Source organism: Orbicella faveolata, unplaced genomic scaffold, assembly GCF_042242905.1.
Source record: "Orbicella faveolata isolate gen_17 unplaced genomic scaffold, um_ofav_v1 contig_25, whole genome shotgun sequence".
NCBI lineage: Eukaryota > Metazoa > Cnidaria > Anthozoa > Scleractinia > Merulinidae > Orbicella > Orbicella faveolata.
Genome location: NW_028301553.1, coordinates 19,190,001 through 19,216,749, shown reverse-complemented (window position 1 = coordinate 19,216,749; position 26,749 = coordinate 19,190,001). Strand labels below are relative to the sequence as shown.

Here is a 26,749-nt window from a genome sequence, read left to right as displayed (position 1 = left end):
CAAAATCAAATACAATTCCGCTTATTTCCAGGTGTCATGGTTGTCTTAATGTTTTACAAGCAAAATACAAATTGTTTCCAAACTTTAGCTGCCCATTTTGCACACATTGTTTTGGGCGGCAGGCGAGAGGTAGACTCGTCGTCGAGAGGAAGGGTACCCCTAATGCAAGAATTATCCTAAAAATAAGATTTCTCTAGCGTTCGAAAGTTTTTTTTGTTTTGTATCAGCGTGCCCATGAGGCAGCTAGAATGCACTACGATGAAAAAACCCTACCTGAGCGTTAATGTTACCGTTGCACCTGGGTTATATGTTGTTCTTGTAAAGACTCGGATAGGTAAAACGCAGCTACCTGAACAACTTAATTTTGATTCCATGAAACAATATATTTTCTACACAATAACGATCAACAATTAACCACCAAAATTCTTTATATTTAGTTTGGCCCTTAAGTCTTCGATATGTTTGTTGCTACTGTCGCTAAAATATCTTTAAGAAGAAATGTTCATAGTCTTGCCTTTAAACGCGATCTAAGATTAAGAAAAGAATGGTGTCTGGATGATAAAGAGCTTCAAATCAAAATTTGATTTTCCTTGTTAACTCGAGCTAGGGTAACATTTCTAATACGGTACACTCCCTTCTTGTAAACAGGCTCAGTACAGTCCTTGTGGATCGTAAGGTTTCTTCATTGTTGACAAGAACAGTTCTGCGTTATGTCCTTTAGTAGTTCCATGTACGGAGCTCTCTCCGCACGGGAGGCTGTGGCACATCTTGGTCGAGGCCCTCGCATACACGCTGCAGCATTGGCAACTTAAGCATCTTCAAGGTATCACCTTTCCCCATTGAGCAAAAATCGAACTGGTCATACGTAATGGGATCAAGCATTTGGCTTGCTGTGGCCGCCACGTCTCTGGCGAAAGTAAAATTTGTCCTCTGTTCTGATGCCTCGATACCTAACTCATTCATATCTTGCTGGCGAGCGGCAGTATTACTTACTTACTTACTTACTTAATCCTCTTCGTTCCTAAGTGGAACATCTGGCTTGCTTCCCGCTTCCCAGCTACCGACAGCGGCAGTATTAACACGTGAAAAATAAGAGACGATCTGCGAGTCTGTAAGGAATCCTGATGACTGGAAAAGACGCAGACAGTTAGCACCACGAGCAAGGCGCATTTCACGAGCAACGACCTCCGCATTGAGCTTTCGGCCTGTTGTTTGGCCGATACGGAATTTTGCCAAAAGATAGCACTTTTCTTTATCGCTCAACCGATAATCTACCTTCTGAAAGATGATAGACACACATCCACGTTATATTTCAATCTTGAAACATGTAATAATGCAGCTTTTGTTATTTGTAATAACAGGTGTTGAACAAGTTCTACTGAAAAATATAACCCATCGCTCACTCCTCTCTACCTTGCACTACTAATGAGGGACGTTTCCGCTCTCGTTTTTGTATACTAATTAAGGTTGAATTGTGAAGAACACCTTAGTAACGTTAAATTAAGAGAGTTTGTCAGTCCGTAGAAATAATCGTGACATTATGTATTCAATATTTGACTACTCGCCAGAAGACCTAAAAGACGATGCATCCAGTTTGACTACATTACCAGGACCGACAACATACGCACACCAACAAGAAACAGTATCTGTTGAAGTAAACTCAAAGTTGTTCAGCTTTGTGAAACCTTCTTATGTCTGGGCCGTGTTTTGCGTCTCAGGAATGGTGTCCACGGAAACCACTCGAACTCCCCCCAAATCCTCGATTAGAAATCAATGCAATTTTCATGCCATTTGCAGTGCACACGTCGTGTCGTTCATTTATGTATGCGCAAATAGGGAATTTGCATGACGCAGCGAATCGATCTGCCGCATCTTTACCCCCTTGTGGATCGGTAAAATCTTTGCGTGCCACCCGAATTCCGCAACGTGTTCCCATATGTCGGCACGCCAGGATTGTGCGAGCAGAATGGTAACACCCGGCGTTATCCTGACGAAAAAAGGCCGCGTTGATTTCCAGGTTCGCCTGCTTAAGTGTGCTCAGAACGTGGTGCATGATGGCTTTCAATGCAGAGCTTTCCTTGCTACGTGCCTGGATGACGTAGAAAAACCCTTGCCACAGTAGGACCCCTTCTTCCCGTCCGTATACGACTGATATTTGCCAGGATATTCCACGCTTGCCAAACCAGTCTGCTTGCGACTCTCGGTTTCTCTTGCCAAAAACTTCATTGCCCAGTCGTTTAAAATGAAAACCGTTTCTTGGTTGAGGGCATCGATGACAACCAGGCGAGCCTCGTCTTTGTGTGCTGATCGTAACAAATGACATTTCCATGACTGGATGGGAAGCGTGGCGTGATTGGTAAAATATACAGCTTCGTCTCTTTCGGTTTTCGCACTGCTCGCATACGTCTTCGTGTCTGTGATCGGATTCTTGCCGAAGGTTGGTACAATCGCTAAGGGCAAACACACTGCAGTCACTGGCTCCCTCAGAGTTCGAGCTAGTGTGAACCTAGCAGGGAATATATTTCAAAGCATTACACGTCATACCTGTATTGCCAAGATCGCTACTCTAATAAGGTACATATTCAGCTGGCCTTAGGTGAAAAAAATCGTGCTGTTAAAACAAAACACCATAAAAAAATATATGGAAAAGGCACTTTTCCATCAATTGACCATCTTCAACCATCGCCCCTCTACTCGTGCGATGCCCTTCTCCTTCATGAAAGCCTGGTCTTTCGAGGTTAGTGCCATTGGACTAATAATATTTTTTTTAGATAACCGTTTACTGCCTTTTTACAGAATTACTACTCTAGAATGATTTAGAAAAGAATAAACGTCAATATCTATGTTTAAAAGGAATATTCAAAGTGAATTTTCAGCAACACATCACGATACAGATTTTGTGCCACTCCTACAATTTCTTTTACAGTTATTTTTCAAAAAAAAACAACAACTATTACTTTGAAATCGCCTTTAAGATACAATTTGGCAATCTTCAAGCATTGGGTGTCAATGACATCTGATTCCTTTTCCAGTCCGAGTTCGCTAAGCTGCCGCACTAAGGATTGAAGGTCTTCAAAAGTGCGAGCATCTTCTGAGGCAAAGTAAACAAGCCCTTGAACAGACTTACGCACTGAAGCTTTTCACTCTGCTAGTATCCGCAACATGGTGCGCTTGCTAAAGGGCTTGAATGCCATCTCATTGCAGCACCGTTTGTACTGACGCGCTATCCTCTGTAGAAAAAGAGTACGGATGACGTTCGGTATTTCAAAAGTTTTTCCTGAGGAATGCGTCAGTATGTTCTGTCCAACGGGCAGATCTTGGACTAAATGAGGACTCGTAATGAAGGACAGTAAATGGTTCAACTGCTGCCGCTCAACTCTTACTCTCACTAATAGTTGGTATTTCATGAACGTGCCGCGCCCAAACTGCACGCGCTGAAGGTTGCCTATGGAGTAGTGATATCACGACAAGCCTGATATAAACACTGAGTTCGCGTTCTAGCTGGCAAGGCCTGCCATCATGGACAGAATCTGTCTTCTCGTGTCCAAGTCAATTGCATTGCCATAAGGCTCTGCAAGAGCCTCGAGGTAGTCTTTTATCGGCTCCAAAAAATGTTCTAGACCTAGAGCGTTCTTCATGGCAGCAGACGAGACAATGGCCTGCCAAAGACAACCCGCATCTTTCGGGCTGATTGTGTAAAACTGCGGACACGATCTCTGCATTTCTTTTGGGTATCCTTCCTTGGTTCTGTTAGAGACTTTTTACGACTCAAGCCAGGGTTCAACTATCGGAGCGATACCATCGCAGAGTAAATACTCATTCAACTTTCCTCGAGGAACCACCGACGTTGCCTTCACAGCTTGCCTTTCCTCGCTTGTGCTTGAAACAATGCTCTCTGTATCAGGACTAAGGAAAGTCTCATCGTCAATTGCAAGGCTTAATAATTCTACCGCCAAATCTTCAGATGAAACATCGCTGTTCGTGGGATCCTTTTCCACCAATGACTGCTATAAGTAAAAATAATTTCATTCGTAACTAAAAGCCGTATTTATTTTATTTTTAGCATGTCAATCTATGTTGTGAAGTGTGTGCGATGGTCTTCGAGTGGGTTTTGGGCTGGCATGATTAAATGAACATCCCGCGCAAAATGAGTAAGATTCATACCGTGGATTGTTCTTCACATGACTTGGTATGAAATACACGTTGTTCAGCCGCAGGCGCAGCCAAAGGAGTTCCACAGGCTTCTGAATTCTGGTTCTGTAGTGACTTGTTTTCCAACAGCTGTTTGCTCACGAACTCTTTACACTATTTGCAAATTGCTGAAAAAGTGGAGGAATAAGCCATTCACTTCTTGCCTAAAAATGTACTTCCTAAGGACAATGCGAATATTTTCAACCAATTAAAATAACTCGAAAAAGCTATAACGAAATCATAGTGACTTCCAGACCACAGAAATTATTGTTCTATTCTCTCGCGCAATCCTTGCCTTATTTCCCTTTGCAATTACTTCACAGGCCAGTGTGTTTCACCCCTGAATGTTCCGAAATAGGAATAGTTACTTGTATATGTATAACTACTTGTACCAGATCTTGTAAACATTTTAGGCCATATGCACGTAATATAAACAAAACAACTCACGCAATTCAACTGGATTGAGAACCTTGGTTTCCTCGAAAATTACTGCTGATTGGTGGCTATTCACTTGGTGGCTTGCTTTAGCATTCGCTGAATTGTCGACGGCCATCTCAATAGGGACTGTGCAGACAAATTTTCCTGTCCTCCAATGGATTCCATAAACGGCTCTGCGGTGCGGACAAATATTAAGCAACTTGTGCTCTTCCTTCACCTTAAAGACACGTGAAACATTGGAAGCTTTTAGGTATACATTTGATCTGTATGTGGGCAATACAGGTTCAAAAAGAGCATAAATAACACCATTCACCAGCTCTTGCCAACAGTAACTTCATCTCTGTATTAACACCCTCATCCCTGCGTAGTTTGAAGTTTGCCAAATGACTGCTGACATCTCTCGTCCAGTTGTTTAGATTAACGCATTCCTGGTGTCCTGGATAGTCGCTCGATTGCCCGCAAGCGCTGGTCCTACCTTGTAGCGTCATGTAGCTAAAGAAAAATACCATGTGAAAAATTTAAACACATAGAGGCACAAAATGGCACAGTTAAGCCAACACCAGGACAGGTCTCATACGTTCGTGGTTTTTTAGTTCAATGTAGCCAATAATTTTTCCGCAATTTGCTGTACACGTCACTTAGCTGTTGTTTTACTTTGCAAATAAACTGACCTTTCAGGAAGATTTTGAACACGTCTCGTTCTTACAACGGATGCTTTAATGCTAGCTGAAAGCTGGTTCGATAGCAAGAAGATGGAAAGACGGATTTTTGGGCGTATTTTCAGTTTATTTTAGAAATATATTTATGTGACTGTGCGTGGTTTGCGTGAGATCGGGAAGCTGTTGGGCAAATATGAAATTAGATCAAATTACAGTCCAGTCGGAAGGGAAATAATAAATAATCTTACACTATTGCCCGTAAACAAAGCGCTGTTAGACTAAATGTTATCTTTTACCAAATCTTGTTTGAAAAAATTCTGAAATGCATTCGTATAATTTGAAATACATCCGAGAAAAGACAACCATTTCCGAAATGTTTACAGCAAGTCGCCATGTCATTTTAAAATAGTTTCCCACAAAAACTTATCTTGAAATGTCAAGTTAACAATCACACGATAAATATATATATCTTAGCTTTTTATTTCGTAAGTTTCTGACAAATAACGATAATTCAGTCACTCAAATATACAAAGTAGCGAACATTGAGGTTTCGGTCTTTCTTTACGTCGAAATGTAGACAAATACTTTGAAAGATGTGCTAAACATTGTTCGTAGATTCCAGGTTTTTTCAAAGGGAACCAGTTCGAATTCGATTTTCACATTTCACAGGATAACAGTTAAAAGAGAAATCTTTTCAGCCGTAGAGTTTGATTCTAAAATAATTGGGTATCAGATAGGGTTTTATCCTATGAAAAATAGCCAATATTTTGCTCCTTGTCAACCGGGCGCCGGAAGTGTTTTTAAATGACTTAAAAACGTAAAATAATAGAGCATTTGACATCTCTTTTAACTTTAGCCGTAAAGAGGAATTGTTATTTTATATCTGAGTAAAATTTACCAGTACTTCATTAAATATCAAGATTTTACGAAAGCATCGTGTTTTTGTGTCATTTGGGGCATTCCACTGGGCGGAAAACGCACTTTGACCGCATTTTAAAACTTTGCAATTTTTTTCAAAAAAAAAAGCGCTCAAACTTAAAATTATGATTTTTGAAAACATTTCACTAAAGGGTTCCTTGAGGTAAAATATGAGCAATGTGCCAAAATAGTCGCTTTCGCAAGATTCTCAATGCTTTTAGGCAAGAGCTCTTAAAATGGATATTTAAAAAAAACAGACGTCACATACCGTTTATCTCTTTATGCCTCCAAATCGCCTTGCAAATATAAATTTATCTACTACAAGCAATGAAGCCTTGAAGCTTCATACGTGTTAGAAAACAGACCAAAAACGACGATTTTCGTTTTATACCTCCCAGTTGCCTCACAGATACAGTTTAAGCTGCTACAAACTGTAAACACCTTAAAAGTGGAAATTTGTGTAAAAACGGACTTAAATCAACGATTTTTTGTTTATATCATAGTTGCCTTACAAATAGTTTTAGCCGCCACAAGATGTAAAGTCTTAGAATGGTACATTTAACACGAAATGAAGCTAAAACTTCTTTTTTCCCTAAATACCCCAAGTTGCTTTGGAAATACAGTTTGAGCTACTACAAGCTGTAAACACTTGAAACTGCAGATTCGTGAGTAAACGGATCTAAAACGACGATTCTAGCTCTATAGTGCCCAGTTGCCAAACAGATGGAGCTCTAAAAGCTTGAAACTGCACATTTGAGCGCAAAGTGTCGTATAATGAACATTTTCGCTCTATACCCCTAATTACCTTAAATAAAAAACAGTTTTAGCCACTTGAAGTTGGAGATGCTTTTAAATGCGCATTGAAGCAAAAACAACGTAAAATGATGATTATCGCTTTTTATATGATAGTTAAATAAATGCGCGCGCTCTCATTGGTCAATCAGCTATGGTTTGTTGTGCCAGAAAACTTATGGAAATTTAGCGTGTCTTCTGAATTAATATATAAAAGCAATAGAGCACAAGTTTCTATGGTTTATATAAAGTACTTGGGATGTTGGAAGAACACCCCCAGAATTTATTAAATCACTCACCTGCGACTCGTAATTTAGAAATTTTTTTCGCGTTTTTCTAACATCCCGCATGGTTTTTAGCCCTATAAACCATAAAAACTTGTGGTCTATATCTTAAATACCTTCAATTCGCCTTACAAATACAGCTTTAGTCACTACAAGGTAAAAAGACTTGACACTGCAAATTTGAAACAAAACGGAGATAAAGCGACGAATTCTGCTTTAGACCTGCAACTTGCCTCAAAAATACACTTTAGCTAGTGCAAGGTGTAAAGATTCGAAACTGCGCATTTATGACTAAACGGATCTAAAACGACCATTAACGCTTTATAGCACCCAGTTACCCTACATATGTAGTTTTAGCAACTACAAGCTCAAAAGCTTGAAACTTTACATTTGAGCTCAAAGTGTCGTAAAAAGACTATTTTCGCTCTATACCCATAATTACCTTAGAAAAACAGTTTTAGTTAGTTGAAGTTGGAGATACTTTAAAATGCACATTTCAGAAAAAACAGACGTGATATGATGTTTTCCCTTTATACATCTAAATCGCGTTACAAATATAAATTTATCTACTACAAGTTACAAAGACTTGAAACTGCACATTTGTGAGAAAACAGACCGAAAACGAGAATTTGCGCTTTATAGCCCCCAGTTGCCCTACATATACAGTTTTAGCTAAGACAAGCTGTAAAAGCTTGAAACTGCACAGTTGAGCTCAAGGTGTTGTAAAAAAACGATTTTTGCTCTATACCAATAATTATCTTAGAAAAACAGTATTAGTTACTTGAAGTTGGAGTTACTTCAACATGCGCATTTGAGCAAAAACAGACGTAAAATGATGATTGTCGCCTTATACCTCCAAAATTGCCTTAGAAATACAGCTTTCGCTACTATCAGCTGTAAAGTTTTGAAACTATGGATGCATAAGCGAAATTGCTCGTTAAAATATCGTTTCTCTTGATGCCCCAAACTGCTCCAGTCTGTTTTTCTCTTCACATTCGGCAGGAGCTATGAGACGTGACGTTTTGGTAAAGACTTAAAACTGCCCATTTGAGTGAAATCGCACAAAAAAAAAGCGAGATTCGATTCATAACTTACCTCAAAAGCACAGTTTTTCTACTCTAAGCTGCAAATAGTTGAAAGTACATTAAGCAAAAAGGAACGTAAAATGAGTACTTTCGATTTTTAACTCCCAATTGGCGCGGCACTACAGTTTAGTCTACTAACAGTTGTAAAGTCTTAAAACTGTGGATTTGGGCAAATTTGCATGTTTAAATGACGATTTTCTCTATATTCCTTTAAATTGCCTCAAGAGCGCAGTTTTAGCTAATTCAAGCTGCAAAGCCTTGGAAATGTATATTTGTGCAAAAACGGATTGAGACGCTCCTTAAAAGTGTCAAATATTGGCTTGTAACCTAAACGCTTCAGGCTTAGCCCTTCTACAATACGAAGAATGACTGAACCACGTCATCAAAAAAACTGTACGCGTAGGCACGCACGGATAGCTCGCGCACGAAGCACAAAGTAAAAAAAGGCCTAAAGAGCGGACCCAACATCCTTCACCACTTCCCTTGTCAGTCTTAGAATAACTACTTAATAACCGAGAGTGAGGTCGCTACGGGAAAATCTTAAACTGTGGCCTTGCAGTATTTACCGAGCGATAGCGAGGTCAATACGGTAGGCCGAGGTCTGAGATTTTCCCGTAACGACCGAACGGTTGAAGTAATTAAGTTGTTTATTATATGGCCATGAATTAAAGAAAAGAAAAAAAATTATTAAAGCGGAAGTCGGCAATTTACATCCGGCGATCCGCGCGTTTACCGATTCATTCATCGTCTAAAACCCAGGGCAAAACTACAGAGTCAGTGAACTTAACGTATTCCGTTAAAAACATACATTTCTTTACCGGAAAAATGATTATCACAGCCTCAAAAAGGTATTTTAGTATCGTGGTGCCACAACTTCATGGGGCAGTTTTTCCGACTTTTGTGGCGAAACGTCAACGCACATAGAAAAGACAGACAGTGCTTCAAAATAGTCCAAACCAACGGTGTTTCTGTGAAAGAAATAACTAATGCTTCAGAATATACTGCTCAGAATAACTCGATCTTCGCCATTCGCTTTCGACAACATATCTTCGCCTTCTTCATTCTGGGATTTATGGATGAACTTTTCAAGCCTTGTGAACGTCCAGAACTTCCTGCAGTTATCTCTGATGATCGTTTAATCGTTTGATGAGAACTGTGGCGGAGTTCACTATTTCAGTAATTGTTGTGACTAAGATGATAACTCTAAGTTTCTTCGTGGTGTTCTGCTCAGGATGCATGACAGATCTGCCGATGGTGTTTTTCACTTAGAGATTTTAGCTTTACCCAAGAATCGATAAACTTCGATTGTTTTTCACTAGTGCTCACCAAGGTTACCGGCTGGTAACTCAAAAACGACTCCCATAAAATTTTGTTAAGGAAAAATCTCTAAACTTTTAGCTACTCGGATTAATTTTACTTTCTCTTACTGTTTTTAATCGGCTTGCATCGTTTCAATGCGCTGGAATTTTAAGAGCCGGGCTCCTCGTAATTTCCATAATCCGTAATCGGCCCGTGGGCATTACGGCTGCGTAATGACCGCTAAGCTCTCGCTCTTAGCCAATCAGAGTGCGCGTTATATCGGCCAGAACCCAAAGCCATATAATAATGTTGCATATTGCATTTCTTGTCATTGCTGTAATTGCCTATAAACCAAAAAGACTGGAAGGCGAATACAGGATTGTTTCAACGAACACCTCCGCAGCATTCGAAATCGAAGGCGTGACGTTTCCGTAGCTGAAAAATTTAACTCCGGCGCTCACTCTCTGGATGACATCATGGTCCTGGGTTGAAACAGTGCTCTGGCAATAACATCAGCCGCAAGCAGCATCAAATGAAATTAATCTTCAAGCTGGCAACGATTTCCTCGAACGGACTGAACATTAACTTTCATTTCATGTGACATTGGTTCTACCGCCTATTAAAGATACGCGTGCTAAAACAATGGTTTTTATATTTCACAGCAAGCCTTTGTTTACTTTGTACTTTGTTCGCGCGCTTTTCTTGCGTGCGTACGCGTAAAGTTTATCACTCACAATACTTTTATATGATAGTTCCCCTTCCCCCGGACATTTTCCCTGTTGTGGCCGTCGTGGTGTGCTAAAAAGCTCCCTTACAAAATACTTCTAGTACCCTCCTACTGTCCGAGACATCTTTGCGTAAGCCAAATGATATATCATGAGTTACTTACTATGATTTGCCAAAATATCTTGAATCAACTTTACAGGCTGGAGTTCGGATAAAAGTCAGTCATATTGAGTCTAATAAATGTCTCGCGGAGTTTGGCTGCTCACGAAGAGAGGGAGCGCAGGAATATTCTTTCGCTGCTGATTTGTTGATAATTTTTTTTGTTATATCGGAGTAGATGTTATGTTTGGGCTTAAGGACTGCCTTTGTTATAAGAGGGATTTCATTATACCGAGAACATTGTTATACAGGATATTTGTTACATTGAAGTTCTACTCCATGTTCTCCGCCAAGGCCGCTGTGCCTCATATTTCATGTTGTTCTTGCGACTAGTACGTTGACTTGTACTTTTATTTAATTTTTTTATTGTTTTTTCTCTAGAGATAATATACTTTTGAACAACATTTGAAACAAATTAAACAGTAGTGTTATTCTGAATAGTTTTCCTAGTCAAAATTCTCGAGAAATACGGGCATGTTGTACGCCTTCATATATGACGTAGCGTATTATAATTTATGTTATCAGATATAGAGAATGGGATCTCCGGTTTTAAACGCCTTGGGTCCTGATTTTTGTTCTACACATATTTACTGCCTTTATCTCTTTAATAAGCGGTTGTCGGTGACTGTTTTCCGCCTGGGTTCACTTGTTTGTTAAGACTGCCTTTTTCCATGCTCCTGATAGTTCCCAGTGCATCATCAACCCACTTACGGAACACACTGACCCGAGTAAATACTGTGTAATGGTTACTAGACGAACAATCAGGGTCACCCCAGCTTACGATACCCTGCACTACCCACTGGCCTGCGGTCTTCTTACACTGAAATGGCCCACCGCTGTCCCCAAAGCATCCGTGTGTTTTAGTCTTCCCAGCATCGCCTGCGCACATCATTTTACTCGTGACTATCCAAGTACGATTGTCAGTGTGAAGTCCACCCTTCGGAGAAGTATCCAGCTTTGCTGCGCATGCGCTATTTGAAACTACAGGCATCCGTGCTTCTTGTAGGATTGGAGCTGACTCTCCTTTGCCAAACATTTGTCCCCAGCCTACAACGGTTACAAGAATTTCAGTTGCCAATGGCAGCTCTACCCGCATAACCAGTCAATTAAGCATTTCAGTCTCACTCGGTAAAAACAACGGAGCAATGTGCACGACTGCAGACAACATCGAAAGTTTCTTAAATAGAGTAGAGAAAGAAGAATATGAAACATTTATATTTCCTTTAGCTCTTTGAACAAGACACGAATTCTAATATAAAAATAGTGACTTGCTCTTGTCATCGTCACAGCTACAGCCACGGTTTAATGATATCCAAGGTAATAAAGGTCGTATCGACCTTATAGTGTCAATGTTTTGGAAAAATAGCTTAAAGAACTAGTGAACATCACAATACTTACCTGTTATATAACATTCCGTTCCAACAGGCACGTCTTCAAGAAATTCAGGTAAACAAGCCGTCTTCACTAGGTCGTTTAATTTAGCTTGGCCAGAGAGTTGAAATAGCGCAATGTCATTTTCATACGGAACTGGGTGTGAGAATACACCATGCTTGATAATACGTCTCACTTTAAACTCTTGCTCGGTTCCTTCAACCTTGTTGCGATCAATATCACCAAGGATCACCTCATACTTACTGCTGTCATCGTCTAGCACGCAGTGAGCAGCCGTCATCACCCATTCTGGCATGATTAGTGTCCCTCCGCAAAGATGATTGTTGTTCAACAGCAAGCGAGCCTGCCATGGCCATTCTCCAACTGCTGCGTCTGCGCCATTGACAACTCGTGAAGAAGAACTTGAAGTCCGACCACAAGTGGTACTGCCTGTCAACAAATTATTTAAATTTCATGTCTGTTCATACGCTCAAACAGCATCGTTTTTGATACACTAGGGACCTTTAAGTTGGACTACGAGTACGAGATTGAATAGGAGTACGATGTGGATATAGCTCTTAATAAGGCGTTCTCCTTCTCGATCTCGAGAAAATGCGAAACTTTTAAGGGTTCAAGGAAACATAGGAATCTCTCAGTAATCGTAGCCAAAAGCTTACAAGATAGATTTACCTTCATCTAACGAGATTCTTGGTGACTTTATGTCCCTCAGTGGACCTTTAGGGGGTGGCATTTTATAACCAGTTCTTCCTCGACTGTCACTTTGTTGTTGTTCTGTGACAAAAATCATATATTTAAACAAGGGGCAATATAAACGATGAAAACCTAAAAGAAAAATTAAGGACACTCGAAAATTCATTACAACAACTATTTATTTAAAATAGGTCTTATACTTATATTTAGTCCATTCGGTTAGTTTGTTTTGAAAAGTCAGTATCTGGGAGTTGCATTGCTATAGTGAGAAGGCAATCACTGCAAAGGTAAAGATGTAACTTTAAAGCTGTAGACATTGTACTCATGGTAGACGAGAATTCCCCAAGAAACTTCTGGCCCCTTGGTCGCAGCCTGGAAGTTAAACCAGACAAGAGAGACGGGCTTGTGATGAGAGTCCCACTATAAAAACCAAGTCCGCAGCCCTAGAACGTCCCATCGACAACATCGTTTTTCTAGAGGCTCCTTAACCTGCGATCATACCCTCCCTGCCTTTTATTCAGATGTGCGACTAGACTAGACTCTACGAGAGTAGCTTAACATTGTTGATCTTGATGTCCTCAACCAAGGCGTTTGCTTCTAACGTCCTAGAACAGTTGTTTCTTCATTGCCTTGATTGTGATGAACCGTTCCGAATGGATTTAGTGACAATATATTACTCAAGTTTTTCCGTTTGAGTGACTCAACTATGTTTAAATGCTTTGAGTTCAAATTTAAAGGCCGGTATGTAGGATTTTAACGAGCGTGAAATTTCCCTTACATGCTTTACACTTGACTAAAAATTTAAGTCCTCGATCATCATGTGATTCGTTGCGTAAGATTTCCCAGTTCTCGTTTTGTTTAGTGCGTATTATATCAGCAACTGCATCGAGTTACTTCAGTCTACCAGTTCACACGTGGATAGGAGTTGTTCCAGGCCTGTCACCCTATTGTTATCACTGATGATTTTTACCAGGCGGCCCTCGTCCTATCACATGCGAGTACAAACTTAATCCAATCACAGCATGTGAGTTTAAGGTGTACATTAGCTACACTAAAAACAAAGGATAAACGTACGAAATACGTGCAAAATACCCTACACTACTCTTCAAAAACTTTAAGATAAGCTGTATAATAACAACGCATGACTATCTCACGCTTTATCCTTAAATTCAAACTTAACACATGCTGAAGAAAATATCCATTATAGCCATCATAGAAAACAGTGTCATACTGTGTACAATGGGATCGAAGACTTAATGCTCACCACTCGCTGGCGGCAAAACTACCGATCACAATCCGGAATTCTTGATCCGCCGAACGAGTATATAATCTCAAAAAAATACGCCAGGTGCGGAGTGTTACCGAGCATTGGTCTTCATCACTCCTTGCTATCGGCAACTTATGAGATCCAGAACGATCGAAACTGCGGTATTGCCTGAACGACAAGAGAAGGACTAACAGAAGAAGGACTATTAACAGTCGCAAGAAAACCTGAGAACATCGCAAATAAAGCAACGATGACCACAACGTGGAGCTGGATGAACAATTATAGGAAGAACTCCTAAATTCAGAGCTTTTGCCTGAACAAAACCACAAAATATCATAAATAACACGCAAAACAGTCTATGGAAGTAGTATAGTAAATGGCGCTACGAGCGCATTATGCAAAAAAATGCCCTCCAACAGCAATCGCAAATCAAAAAAATACCCTCGCCGGGCCCCAACTCGAAAAATGCATTTTCAAGCCTCTCAGAGCAACTTCCGTATGAAGCCCTCTCGTCAGCAAATTTCATGTCTCTCAGCCCTCCACAAATGAAAAAAATCCTTCTGCCAGAAACACTTCGCAGAGCCGCTTCATGATCAAAAATACTCTCGCCAGGCCTCTAGAAATCAAAAAATGCTTCGTTTCAGAAACAGCATAAAATGGACTGTCCCAGGCCTCCACAAATCAAAACATCATTCACCAAGTGGCAAAACAGAGCTTTTGAAAAAAGCTTAAACGGAAACCGACATTTATACATAATAATGTATAAAATAGAAATTATGAATATAAAATATCTAACTATAATATAGTAGTGATGAATAAATCAGAATTGAATAAATTATCGAAAAAAAATAATTTATCTTTTGTTAAAAGCTCAACAAAAATTAAAAAGTCCTATGCCAGCACCTCACAAAACTGCAAAGCAAATGTTCTGGGAATACGATAATCTAATAGTTCTCCCACCACCTGAGTTCAGAGACGGTTATATTGATGGTCAGATACCAGTTCCAAAACCTCAAACAATTAAACCAGTACCAGTTCCAAGAACTAAAACACCACCTGTTCCAGCTCGGAGAACAAAAGTAGTAGAATCATGATAACCTGTTGGAGCTATGTTGAAGGTAGAAAAACCAATTCCTAAACCTTGTATTAAATCTATAAAAAACAATACCAGCTCCAAGAACCAGAATAACACCTGTTAAATGAGTTTTAAAAGATGCTATTGAAACATATGAAATTAATTTGAAAAATGAAAGTGATCCGCTGATTGAATTACAAACAACCAGACAGGCAATTGGACATCATTTGAATAAATCTCACTCGGAAAACAGTAAAAATTTCAAATTTTATGAAACTATAAGAGTAACTTTCATCAAAGAAGTTCTTGATAATGAGAAAAATGATCCTGAAGTTCTACTGGAAATTGATATTATTGGCGGGAAGCATTATTTGAAATGTAAAACTGCTCATTTTAATAGTAAAGCCAAGACTGTCACAATCATCATTGATTTAAATCAATAATTGAAAATTTTGCAAGAAGAGATTTTGAAAACGATCGCACAACGGCTATCAGAAGCGGCAGGTTTCTTTCACAGGTCACAGGTCACCAAAAAATGTGCCAAAACGTCATAAAACAGATGCATACAAGTGCGTCGCAAGTGCAACTATAACAGCTCTTTTCTGAAAAAAAAAAAAAAAAAAAAAAAACGCTTAGGGGAAATCAGTTGTAGCACTGAAATAATAATAAAAAAAATTGATCCAAAGAAAGCCAAGACTTACTTCTGTAGAAAACATAAATTGTTTGTAGCCTTTCAATATAATATGAAAACGAAAGAAGCTTACACTGATCCGTGAATTATACATTTACTTACGCGTGATTTGTGAACCAACGACTTTTGCGGGAATAATTGTCCACTTTTTTTTGGAGATTTTAGCGTCAGTAAAGCTCGTAAACTACACCAAACTAGATGTAAAACCTGCCCATTCCACACGACTGAGAACTAACCACAGCGATAGTGAACCAGGAGGACCTAGAATCTATTCTGTCACTATGTGTCACACATGCACACGGCATTTCGATGCATCAAAATGGAGGGTTCTGTATGTTTTGCGAAACGTGGATAGCATTTGTATTTTTATGTGACACATGATTTAGCCTTTGCATTTTACGTGAAAAGTGATTTTTTCTGTTAACGTGAAGCTGTTTTCGATTTTTTGTGATGCATGAAAAGGCCAATTACTTATGCGTGAAATTGTTTTCAGAGTAGGTATAGGGACCCTCTTGTTTCTGTTTAGTACATACTCGTTGTAAAGATTTCCAAAAAAAAATATATAGAAATAAAACAGTTCAATTTGCTATCATAATAAATTATCTTATTACGATAAAATATATCAACACTACATGTCTGAAAGCTACATTTCAACCCATTTCGTACATATCCCACCCCTAGAAACTTTTTCATTAAAATTATAGAGTAAAACATTTTTAGTTAAGGTTTGTTGCATGGAAACATCGATAAACCTCTCGGAAATCTCGGTAATTGTTACATCGCGAAATTTACTGAGTGTTTTGATTGTGACCTGTGACCTGTGACCTGTGAAAGAAACCTGCCGTACAATCAAACCAAACATGATTATAGAAAACACTTTTGCATGCACTGTCTTCAGTGTTTCTCATCTGAAGATGTTCTCAATAAACACAAGACTGAATGTATTGTGATTAATAATGGTGAACATGCAATAAAACTGCCTCGGGAAGGTGAGAAAATTAAGTTTATAAATCACAACCGGAAGTTACAAGTACCATTTGTTATATATATGCATATTTCGAAGCAATTACAGAAAAAGTTGATTCTTGAAAACCAAATAATAGTGAATCTTATACTGAATCATATTGTAGATTTGGTTACAAAGTCGTCTGCTGTTATGATGATAAGTATTCCAAACGAGCTCAAATTTACCGAGGTGAAAATGCGGTTTTTCAAATTCATGGAAAAAATGATAGATGAAGTGAAATACTGTAGAAATACCATCAAATATAAATTCAATAAACCGTTGAAAATGACTTCTGCTGACGAAGAGAAATTCAAACAAGCAACAGAATGCCATATGCAACAAAAAATATAACAAAACAGACAAAAGAGTCAGAGATCATTGTCATGTGACAGGTAAATACAGAGGGTCTGCTTATGAAGCTTGCAACCTCAATTTTCAATTAACTGACAAGATACCAATTATATTTCAGAATCTTAGAGGTTAAGACAGCCATTTTATAATGCAGCAGATTGTTTAAATAGCTAAGAATAACACCTACACTAATAAGAAAGGTGAGAAGCAAGAAATGAAGAATAATTGCATCCCGAATAATTATAAATAATGGAGAAATACATCATTTACTTGGATGAAAATAACCTCTATGGTTGGGCAATGAGTCAGTATCTTCCAACTGGTAAATTCAGATGGATGACAGACAAACAAATTAGTAAATTAGATCTCAGTAAATACACAGATGATAGCAAAACAGAATTAATTTTAGATGTGGACCTGGAATACCCTTATGAATTGCATGACTTGCATAATGATTTTCCTCTTGCTCCTCAGAACGACGTTGACAAAACCCGGATCGGACCGGATCACGGATCGGATCACGGACCGGATCACGGACTGAATCACGAACCGGATCACGGATCGGATTACGCATCGGATCACGGACCGGATCACGGACCAGATCACGGACAGAATCAAGGACCGGATCACGGATCGGATCAAGGAAAAAAATTCAAAATTCAAAATTTTGTTGAGCAAATTACACTAGAGTGACTACTGTGAGCAGAACGTTTTATTTCATTCAGGTGTGATATTCCTTTATTTTATAATATCAAGCCAACTGAGTGCTGGTCACAGATTAATTTTTTTCAGGCTGTTGGGTTTTGATTGGGATGATCAATCATGTCTTCATATCATGTCTCCGCAGTTCAACTATATGATATTTCGTATATTCACGTGCACTCTTCACCATCTGCGGGTATATTACGAACTCACAATGTGACCAAATCCCAGTAGGCTTGATAGCTCAGTTGGTAGAGCACTTAACCGGTATCGCAGAGGTCATGGGTTCGAGTCCTGTTCAGGCCTGAATTTTTTTTCAGGCTTTAATTTCACGACTGCTTAAGTTGTGTGTATAATTGCGATGATCAATCATGTCTTCATATCTTTCTCCGCAGTTCAGATAAATGATATTTCGTATATTCACTTGCATCAATGGTAAACTGTCATAAAACGAGTCAGCATGGTGATAATAGGAGGAACGTATGAATCGAAACACAAAAACTAAAAACACTAAAAAAAATTAAACAACCGATAATTTCAAACTATCTCCGTTTTTGAGAGTCTATACTTTTACAAGATGTGAGTTTGGAATACGATATTTCGCACTGCAATAAAACGAAACAAACCATTTGTATTTCAAGGAAATATAACTGTTTATAGGAATAACATAGATAGTGTGAACGATAACGCAACCCGAGAATAAACAACATTTTAGGAGTTATGTCACGATTTTTAGAGTCATTTTTAAAGTCGTAAAGAGTTGCCTTTAAATAGAATAGAACCTTAAAATGATCGTGTTCTAGGATAAAACACACTTAAGAGGCAAGAACAAATCCAAACGAAATGAGGATCGTTAAGGATGGCAAAGATTAACGAGGACTGCAAATGACGAACTTGAAAAACTAGACTAGTTTTTTCAAGGCACACAAATCGTGACGTAGCTCCTTTGAAGCAAGCCATGTCCATAAGTTTTCGTACGTAAGTTTTCTCATTAACTGTAACGCCAACTGTAATGCTCACATCTGACACGAAAATGTAGCCGAGAATTAGCTACTGATACGACCAACAATTTTAAAAACGAGAATGGGAGGTTCACGCAAGCTTCGAGCCAACTAACGTTCAAATATAACATCTGCCTGTTCATTACAATTTAATTTCGTCGTAAATTAAGCGGTTATGTGGCTTTTTAAATGACCTCTTGTCATTCTCTGTAATTAACATGTCATTGCTTCAAATTCCGGATTCTTATTTTCACTTAACATAATTTAGTCTTCCACTTTTATTCTTTATTTATTGTTATCTTATAAAAGATTTCGTTTTTTGAAGAATTTTTTTTTCTTTAAAACTTTGTTGTTGTTTTTTTTTTCTGTGATCCGATCTGTGATCCGATCCGTGATCCGATCCGTGATTCGGTCCGTGATCCGATCCGTGATACGGTCCGGTCCGATCCTGGTTTTGTCGACGCCGCTCCTGAGAACAGGTAAAAGTCACCAAAAATATGCTTTCAGAATATTGCCAGCAAATAAAAGACAAATTTAATATCTCAATAACACAGCTGGTTCACAAATTGATACCTACATTTAGCAACAAACAAAAATATGTTATCCACTACAGGAATATCTTCATTTGGGATTAAAACTAGCCAAAATTCATCGTGTATTAAAATTTAATCAATCCTCTTGGTTGAAATAGTATATTTTAATACACAGAAACTTACTAATGCTAAAAATTTGCTTGAAAAAGACCTCTTCAAACTCATGAATAATACAATCTTTAGAAAAACTATGGAGAATGTTCGCAAACGAGTTGATGTCAGAATTGTTACTGATGAGAAACAACATGTTAAATTAGCAAGTAAGCCTACTTACGTATCATCAACAATTTTCAACAAAAATCTGGTTGCAGTACATAAGATCACAGAAGCACTAACCTTGAATAGACCTGCTTATGTAGGTCTGTGTATTTTAGACTTGAGTAAGACTTTGATGTACGACTTCCATCATAATTGTATCAAACAAAAATATTAATCAAAAGCTCAATTATTGTTCACAGATACTGACTCTCTCACATATGAAATTCAAACAAAAGATGTTTACAAAGACGTTTGGAAAAATAAAGACCAGTTTGATAATAGTGATTATCCAGGAGATAGTAAATTCTACGATAAATCGAATAAAAAAAAGTGATTGGTAAGGTCAACGATGAGGCCGCTGGTGAAATAATAACAGAATTTGTTGGTCTCAGAAGTAAGATGTACTCTAACATCAAAGAAAATGGAGAAAATAATAAAACAGGGAAGGGTATCAAGAAAATTGTGATCAAAAAGAATATCAATCATACTGATTATAGAAATACTCTTATGGAAAGCAAACAAGTCTATCATAAGATGAAGACAATCAGATCTATTTGTCATCAACTAGGTAGTTATGAAGTGAATAAAGTATCACTATGATGTTTTGATGATAAAAAATATATACGAAAAAATGGTATACACTCGTATGCTTACGGACATTACAAAATCAAACATCAATTTTTTCAAAAATACGGTTTTTCAAAAGATGGTCTATCAAAAATTTTATTTTCAATAAAATCAAGTGTAACTTCATTCGGTTGATGGTATACATTCGTATGCATCGGTTTCAAAAATTCAAAAGATTATTCGAATTTTATGCTGATTTATTAGACCCGGAAGAGTTCAAAAGGAGTGGTCCCAATGTGACTGCGTTCAATGATTTAAAGGTAGTTACCTCAACCGGTTCACCAAGTAGCAAACCATTTTCTGATTTTAGCATGACTTATGGTTTTGATAATTTCTACGGTAAAATGGATGTTAATCTTGATATCACCAAAGATTTCACGATTTTTGCTGTTGTTAAAATAGATTTCAACGTCTCGAGTCCTCTTTATTTACAATTTCATATAGGTAAAAAATCAGGTTTTCAGACATCGTATAGCTTTCAAAGATTAAACGATCACGTTTTTTTTTTTAAACAGAATTCAATGGAACGAGCGGATTTCTGGAATTAAGTGGTATTAGCAATGTTAATTGCATATTTTTGAACAAGCAGATAATGTTATGGAGTACTAAAAAGGGCAACAAATTGAGCGCGACTATTGCTGGAATTATTCCGATAGAAACCACAGACTCAGACCCCCACGGCACGAAAAATTGGATTTACTCTAAATTTGATCCTGATCAAAGTCGAGGTCAAATATGATCATAGCTTTGATCCAAACTTTGACGTGCGTCAAATGTATGTCAAAACTGTCATGGCTTTGCCGATACATTTGATCCATGACAAAGAAGAGGGCAAATGTGATGTTAACTTTGACTCCACCTTTGACCCACGTCAAAGGAGGAATCAAATATCTTATATATTTGCTATACATTTGATCCCTGTTAAAGGTGAGGTCAAACATGTCAATAACTTTGACTTAAGTTTTGACGCGCGTTAAAGGCGTCCAAAGACACCACGACTTTGCATACATTTGATCTCTTATGTCAAAGGCGTTCAAAGACACCACGGCTTTGCATAACTTTGATCTCTTATGTCAAAGGCGTTCAAAGGCGCCATGGCTTTGTACAACTTTGATCCTACGTAATGTCATGTCAAAGGCGAGGTCAAATATGGCCATATCCTGCGACTCCTCTTTTAACACCCTAATAGCCTGCGTTTTCGTATTTTTTTCTGTTTTAATGATTAAATGAAAGCTTGCTTTCTTGCCAATGTGTATTTTTTTAACAAAAAGTTTTCACTTGACCTGGAGGTGGCACAAGAAAACAGCTCGAAAACAGCGGGAAAAACGCGGCTGCCAGCGGCCTCCCGCATTTTTCTGGCCAATCAGAGAGAGACTAAAGTCAACGAAGTCGGCTGTGAGGAAAGCAGACAGTTTTCTTCATTTGGCTTCATTATGGCGGATCTGGTGAAATTTTCATTGTGTTTTGGACCAGGAAAGGTAAGTCTTTGAATTTCGTTCATTTGTTTTCAATGTTCAGAGAATAACGGAGTTGAAAAAGTAAATTAAACGCAGCAATGGCTACATAAAGGAATAAAGAGCTATGAATTGCGTATATTCATAGTAGGACAGATCCTCGGCGAAAACAGTTTGGTCGAAGATTAATTGCACTTGACTGAATCTCAGTTCATCGGAACTGAGAAACTGAAATTAATTAAATTCGTCAATTTTTTTGGAAAAAAAGCTACAATAACAACAAAGTTTTGGCAATAGTATTTGCAAAATTCTCCACACAGTGGCTTTTTGCCTTTCATTTTCCTGAAATTTTATTGATTACTTTAAACTAATCTTGAAATCTGATTGGTTGTTTTGTTTTACTAGCCCATTCTCATTGGCTGAGAAAAAGATGCGATTTAGAGCAAAAAATAGTGCGATTCGTGAATAAATCGCACCACTGAGAGCCAATCAGATTGCAAGGATAGCCAGTGATTTCAAAATGGATTTAATAAAGCGTGGTCTGCACTCTTATTGACAATGATACGCATCATCACAGTGGCCAAAATGTTGTGGACTCGTGAAACACAGCCGAGTGAGTCCACAACAAATTTTGACCACTGTGATGACAATCAGTTTGCGAGATCAGTAGCAACTGTAGTAAAAATATGTTTTGATATTTGTTGTATCAGGCTTATGGATCAGTCATTTGGAACTCCACTATCTCCTGGCCTCCCCCCTTCCCCCCCCCCCCCCGCCACAAACAAATTTTTTCAAGCAATATTATTTGTTAGTATATATAGTCCAACATAAACTAACAATGAAGCATAAGGAGAATAAAGAAGAGTTCGAGAAGAGATATGATGAATAATATATTACTTTCCGACAATTATTTTTATATATTATACATGCATCAAACGAATAAAGCCTCTCAGCGTGATTACGTGACATTTGTCGGAAAGACCGGATGACATCAGGATGTCTACTACGGGACTTTCCCTCGGAAATGAGTCATCAAAGTCACGAGAAAGTCATATGATTTTTTCCACCAATCATTATGGTAAGGGAAAATTCCCCTAAAAGATCAATTGTATATCAAGAGAATTCAGAAGGTCTTAGATCAGTTTCATTTTAAAATGGCTGAGAGTAGAAGACACTTACGACACTTGTTAACGTGGAAATCAGCGATGGTTTTTACCATCAAAACGCGGCTTTCATATTCGCAGACTACCACAACTGAAGCAATGCCTTGGACTCATGAAGTAGACTGTGTTTGTAATACTTGTAAAATGTAACGTCACGGCATAGTTGTGCCGGTCTTGGACTTCGCAACGCTAAACATTTTAAAAGTCCCACAACGTGGGACACATAATGTGACGTCACGGCATAGTTGTGCCGGTCTTGGACTCTGCAACGCTGAACATTTTAAGAGTCCCACAGTGTGGGACACTTTAAACAATAAAATAAAAGAACTTACATTATCATTTGATTAAACAACGAATAAAATAATATATGAAAATCCCTTATCTCAAATATATAAAACATGGTATTCAATTACTGTCAAGTGTAATCGATCAAAATGTACTTAAAACTTTTAACAACTTGATAGAAGCATTAGCATATCATATTTTACAAAGATGTAACGAATAAGAACAATTTTATGATACCATACATCGACCCTCGATGTGCAGTATTTGAAATTATTTTGTTATTTTTTTAATGGCTAAAAACCCATCCCATGAAACCCATAACTTGAAACCCATCACTTGGTAATCACGACTTGAATTTGACACTCGAAAACGAGACCAACGGTATTTCTGCTTCGCAGAACCGTTACGTTTGAGCTTTCAGCTCAATCCTCACTATACCTCTTCCCGCCAAGCCTCTTCGAGCAATTCGGTTTTTTCATCCCCGTCTCAAACACAGCATCGTTTTGCTTTGCAAAAACTTGCTTTAGTTTTCGATGCCAAAAAACCTGCTCGAGGCTGCGCCTGACACAGAGTGTCGAGATCCCAAGTGAAAATAAAGTGGCGTGAATTTTCGCAATCACAGCACACATAGTCGTGTCCGCTGAATGCAGGGTTATTTTACAGTGAAAGTGGGAACAAAATTTAGGGACTCAAGCTGGTGTCCACGTAATAGAGCGTGTCCGCTTAATATGGGGTCCGCTTAATACAAGTTTTACTGTAGTCGTTTTATCCAACAGAAACCGCAGATAAGTTCCGGCCTGATGGGCCACGTGGCTTGCATGTAGACGTTACCCATTTTTGCGCAAAAACAGCACAAAAACCATATTCAGAAGGCAATGAAGGGCAAACTGATTGCATGATAAAATCAAAAGAACCTGAGCCTGATGATGGTGAATGGTGATACTTGTGATGCTAGCATAAGCTAATATAAGTAAATGTTTCGTTACGAAATGCTCTGTTTGAAATTGGGTGATATATTTAGTTCCCAATGGTATTTTTTTTTTAAAAGAAACCGGAAGATTGTATGTGTGAATTAGCCTGGTGAGGATCAATGTTCCGGAAACCGTCTGTGTATGTCAAGTGCTTATCAGGCGAAATTTCCTGTAATCTAAGAATAATGTTGTACAAAATGACGAGAAAATCCTGTCAGCTATTTGCAATACCCGAAAAAATGGCATCGATATGATTTGAATCCACGAACTTTGCCTCATCGGAAGAATTAGCTTTGAAGGTTTTTAGATGAAGATCTTGTACTCTGGTTAATCTGTCATTGTGTCCAAAATGTAAAAAAAACCTGCTAAATTACAGTGCAGCGCACGAAAACGTACAGGTCATACGCTAATTTCGATCTATCACATTCTAACTTGGCTCCGAGGCTTAAGGGAATAAAGCAAAATACATCAATTATTCATCCCTCAACCTCGATTTGGTTTCTTTTGTTTCATTCTCGTAAGCCACGGCCCTCAGAGCCAAGTTAAAATTTAATATACTGAAATTGGTGTATCGTGAAAAAAATTACAGCTAAGGTGGAAACAATGCATTGTAAATGGTGCAGATCGCCCCTTCCATTCCACCAAAAATTCCGGTTTCAATTACTGGGATTTCCAGTGGTCATTGGAACAGCATTTTTACGTAACAGGGGAAAACCTCGCGAGGTATACCCAAATTGTTCAAAAATTTCTTAATTAGCACTGATTGCACTATTTTAACTGATGCAGGTGAGCTCTGGAATTCGAATAAAGAGAGTTCTGTTCGTTTTACTGTTAACATGAACAACACGGACAACTGAGTTCGTAAACAACGTTAAGATCTACTCAGGGAGGGATCTTTATCCTAACTGTAGGTAATAGTTGTAGTTTTCTGTAATACTTTAATGTCAACTGCAGTTCAGCCCAGTTAAGCACCTGCTAGCTTGTTTTGAAATTTGTAGAATCGTGACTGTTGTTGCGGGCGTCAAGAGCCTTATAATAACAAAAGAGAGAAGCGGCAGATGAGAAGTTAGCATTGCGCTTGGGAAACATTTTCTAAGACATGATCTTTTTCACTTGTTTTTAGTTCAATCGCCAGCTTCAATGAATGCGTTCAACCAATGCTCTTTCCCACGAAATCTAATGTCACCAAGGAATGAAGCTATCAAAATTTAAATCAACGTACTCACTATCCTATATTTGTTGAGATTATTAGTGGGTACTGAGGTTTGTTTCAGAATTTGCTGACATTAGCTCTAAAAGCCCCATTGGGGAGTGACTAGTTGAAATATTTAGGTATCATGTTTCTATTCACAGATTTGGAAAAGGCAATTTGCGACTTTATTTTTGTGAAACGAATAAAATGACCCACAGGAGCGGCATAAACGAAAAAAATGAAACAAACTTTAAGGTCTACGCTTTTTGTTCACATGCTCCTGTGATAATGATTTTCGTACATTTGCAAAATAACCATTTCTTTAATGTGGTACCTTGATCGTACCTTGATTTATTTCAAGTGTTTCATCCTTCTTCTCTTCAGCCCCTAAATGAAAAATCAAGATACAAGTGTTTTTAAAAGAGATATTCTCGTCGACTGAAATCAATAATCAGGAAGCTTTTCCGTACTGCAACAGGTATTTCGGAGTCTCACCGTTCAGATCAGCTTCGACTGGTTCTACAGCTGCTGTGAACAAAGGTTCCTCCAGAGGCTTGAGATGTCCTCGGCTAATGATATGATGCCGACCCGCTGACAAATCAAAATCGTAACTACACTGACCAACATAACTAAACTTCTTGGGATAAATGGTTTAAAGTTCCTTTCTTACAAATGTAGAGAAACGGGCAACGTTGTCTGGCGTCGCTCGCTCCCTTACATGGAAACACTGAATTCCTAAAAGTAACCTATATATTTATACAAGAAACGGGGCGTCTCTGATGATTTCTACCCGAAATATGGCAAAAACCGATGAAGTTATATAGACTTCACTGTGGCGCCAACAAACTGAATTATTCATTGCACTTTACTTATTCAGCTTAATGGCTTTGAAAGAGATCACGAGATAGGGTCGATATTGTTGTCTTCATTTCCTTCCGTGAAACCAAACAAAGAAACTCAGTTCTACAGTGCAGTGACACACTGAAAAATCGTCAATCACATACTTGAATTTTCATGTTTCGTAGTTTGATCAAGTGAGCAATGGATCAGTTCACTGACAAATATTCTACTGCTCAATAACGGGTTTAAAATCTGGCAATGACGACTTTCTAAATAGGTTTCACAGCATCGCATAAAAAGAACCAGAACAACATCAGTCATATACCAGCTATTAACTGAAGTTAACTTTAACTACAACTCGTAACATTCTGTTCTATCTTTCCAGTTGTGAAATGATGAACTTTGAAAAGTCATGTTTTTACTTCGCATCTTTAATCTGCCTCGTACATTATATATATATTTGAAAGGTGCGTATCGAAGCGGAGTAATCATTTGTAACTTACCTTCGTTTGCCCTCAGTGACGCTACAAGAACCACACAAACCTGAGTGACAGCAAAAATTTTCATCATTCGGATTGTTCGGTGATCGTCGAGAAAACCGCAGCGAGAAACGTCGAGTCTCTTATGTCAGACAGCTCGC

At 38.3% G+C, this 26,749-nt stretch overlaps 1 protein-coding gene and 1 pseudogene across 3 annotated transcripts in view; both read right to left on the bottom strand.

Annotated features, from left to right (window-relative positions):
* Positions 1-2,714: 2,714 nt before the first annotated feature.
* Positions 2,715-10,771, bottom strand: LOC149109272 (uncharacterized; annotated as a pseudogene). The gene is made up of 2 exons (XR_016208428.1): positions 4,639-10,771; positions 2,715-4,319 (listed from the first exon to the last, which is right to left on the bottom strand). The product of XR_016208428.1 is annotated as an uncharacterized LOC149109272 (transcript).
* Positions 10,772-10,884: 113 nt separating this feature from the next.
* Positions 10,885-26,749, bottom strand: part of LOC110065577 (chymotrypsinogen B-like) — a 16,333-nt gene continuing 468 nt past the window's right edge. The window contains exons 1-6 of one of the 2 annotated variants that reach the window (XM_020772719.2): positions 26,613-26,749; positions 25,765-25,860; positions 25,615-25,656; positions 12,613-12,714; positions 11,950-12,372; positions 10,885-11,598 (exon numbers count right to left, since the gene is read on the bottom strand). The exon at positions 26,613-26,749 is cut by the window's right edge and continues 456 nt beyond it. In XM_020772719.2, coding sequence (XP_020628378.1) covers positions 11,156-11,598; positions 11,950-12,372; positions 12,613-12,714; positions 25,615-25,656; positions 25,765-25,860; positions 26,613-26,679 — 1,173 coding nt within the window. In that variant the 5' untranslated portion in view covers positions 26,680-26,749 and the 3' untranslated portion in view covers positions 10,885-11,155. The remainder of the gene's footprint in view (positions 11,599-11,949; positions 12,373-12,612; positions 12,715-25,614; positions 25,657-25,764; positions 25,861-26,612) is intronic. The other variant, XM_089293605.1, reaches the window with a different exon arrangement.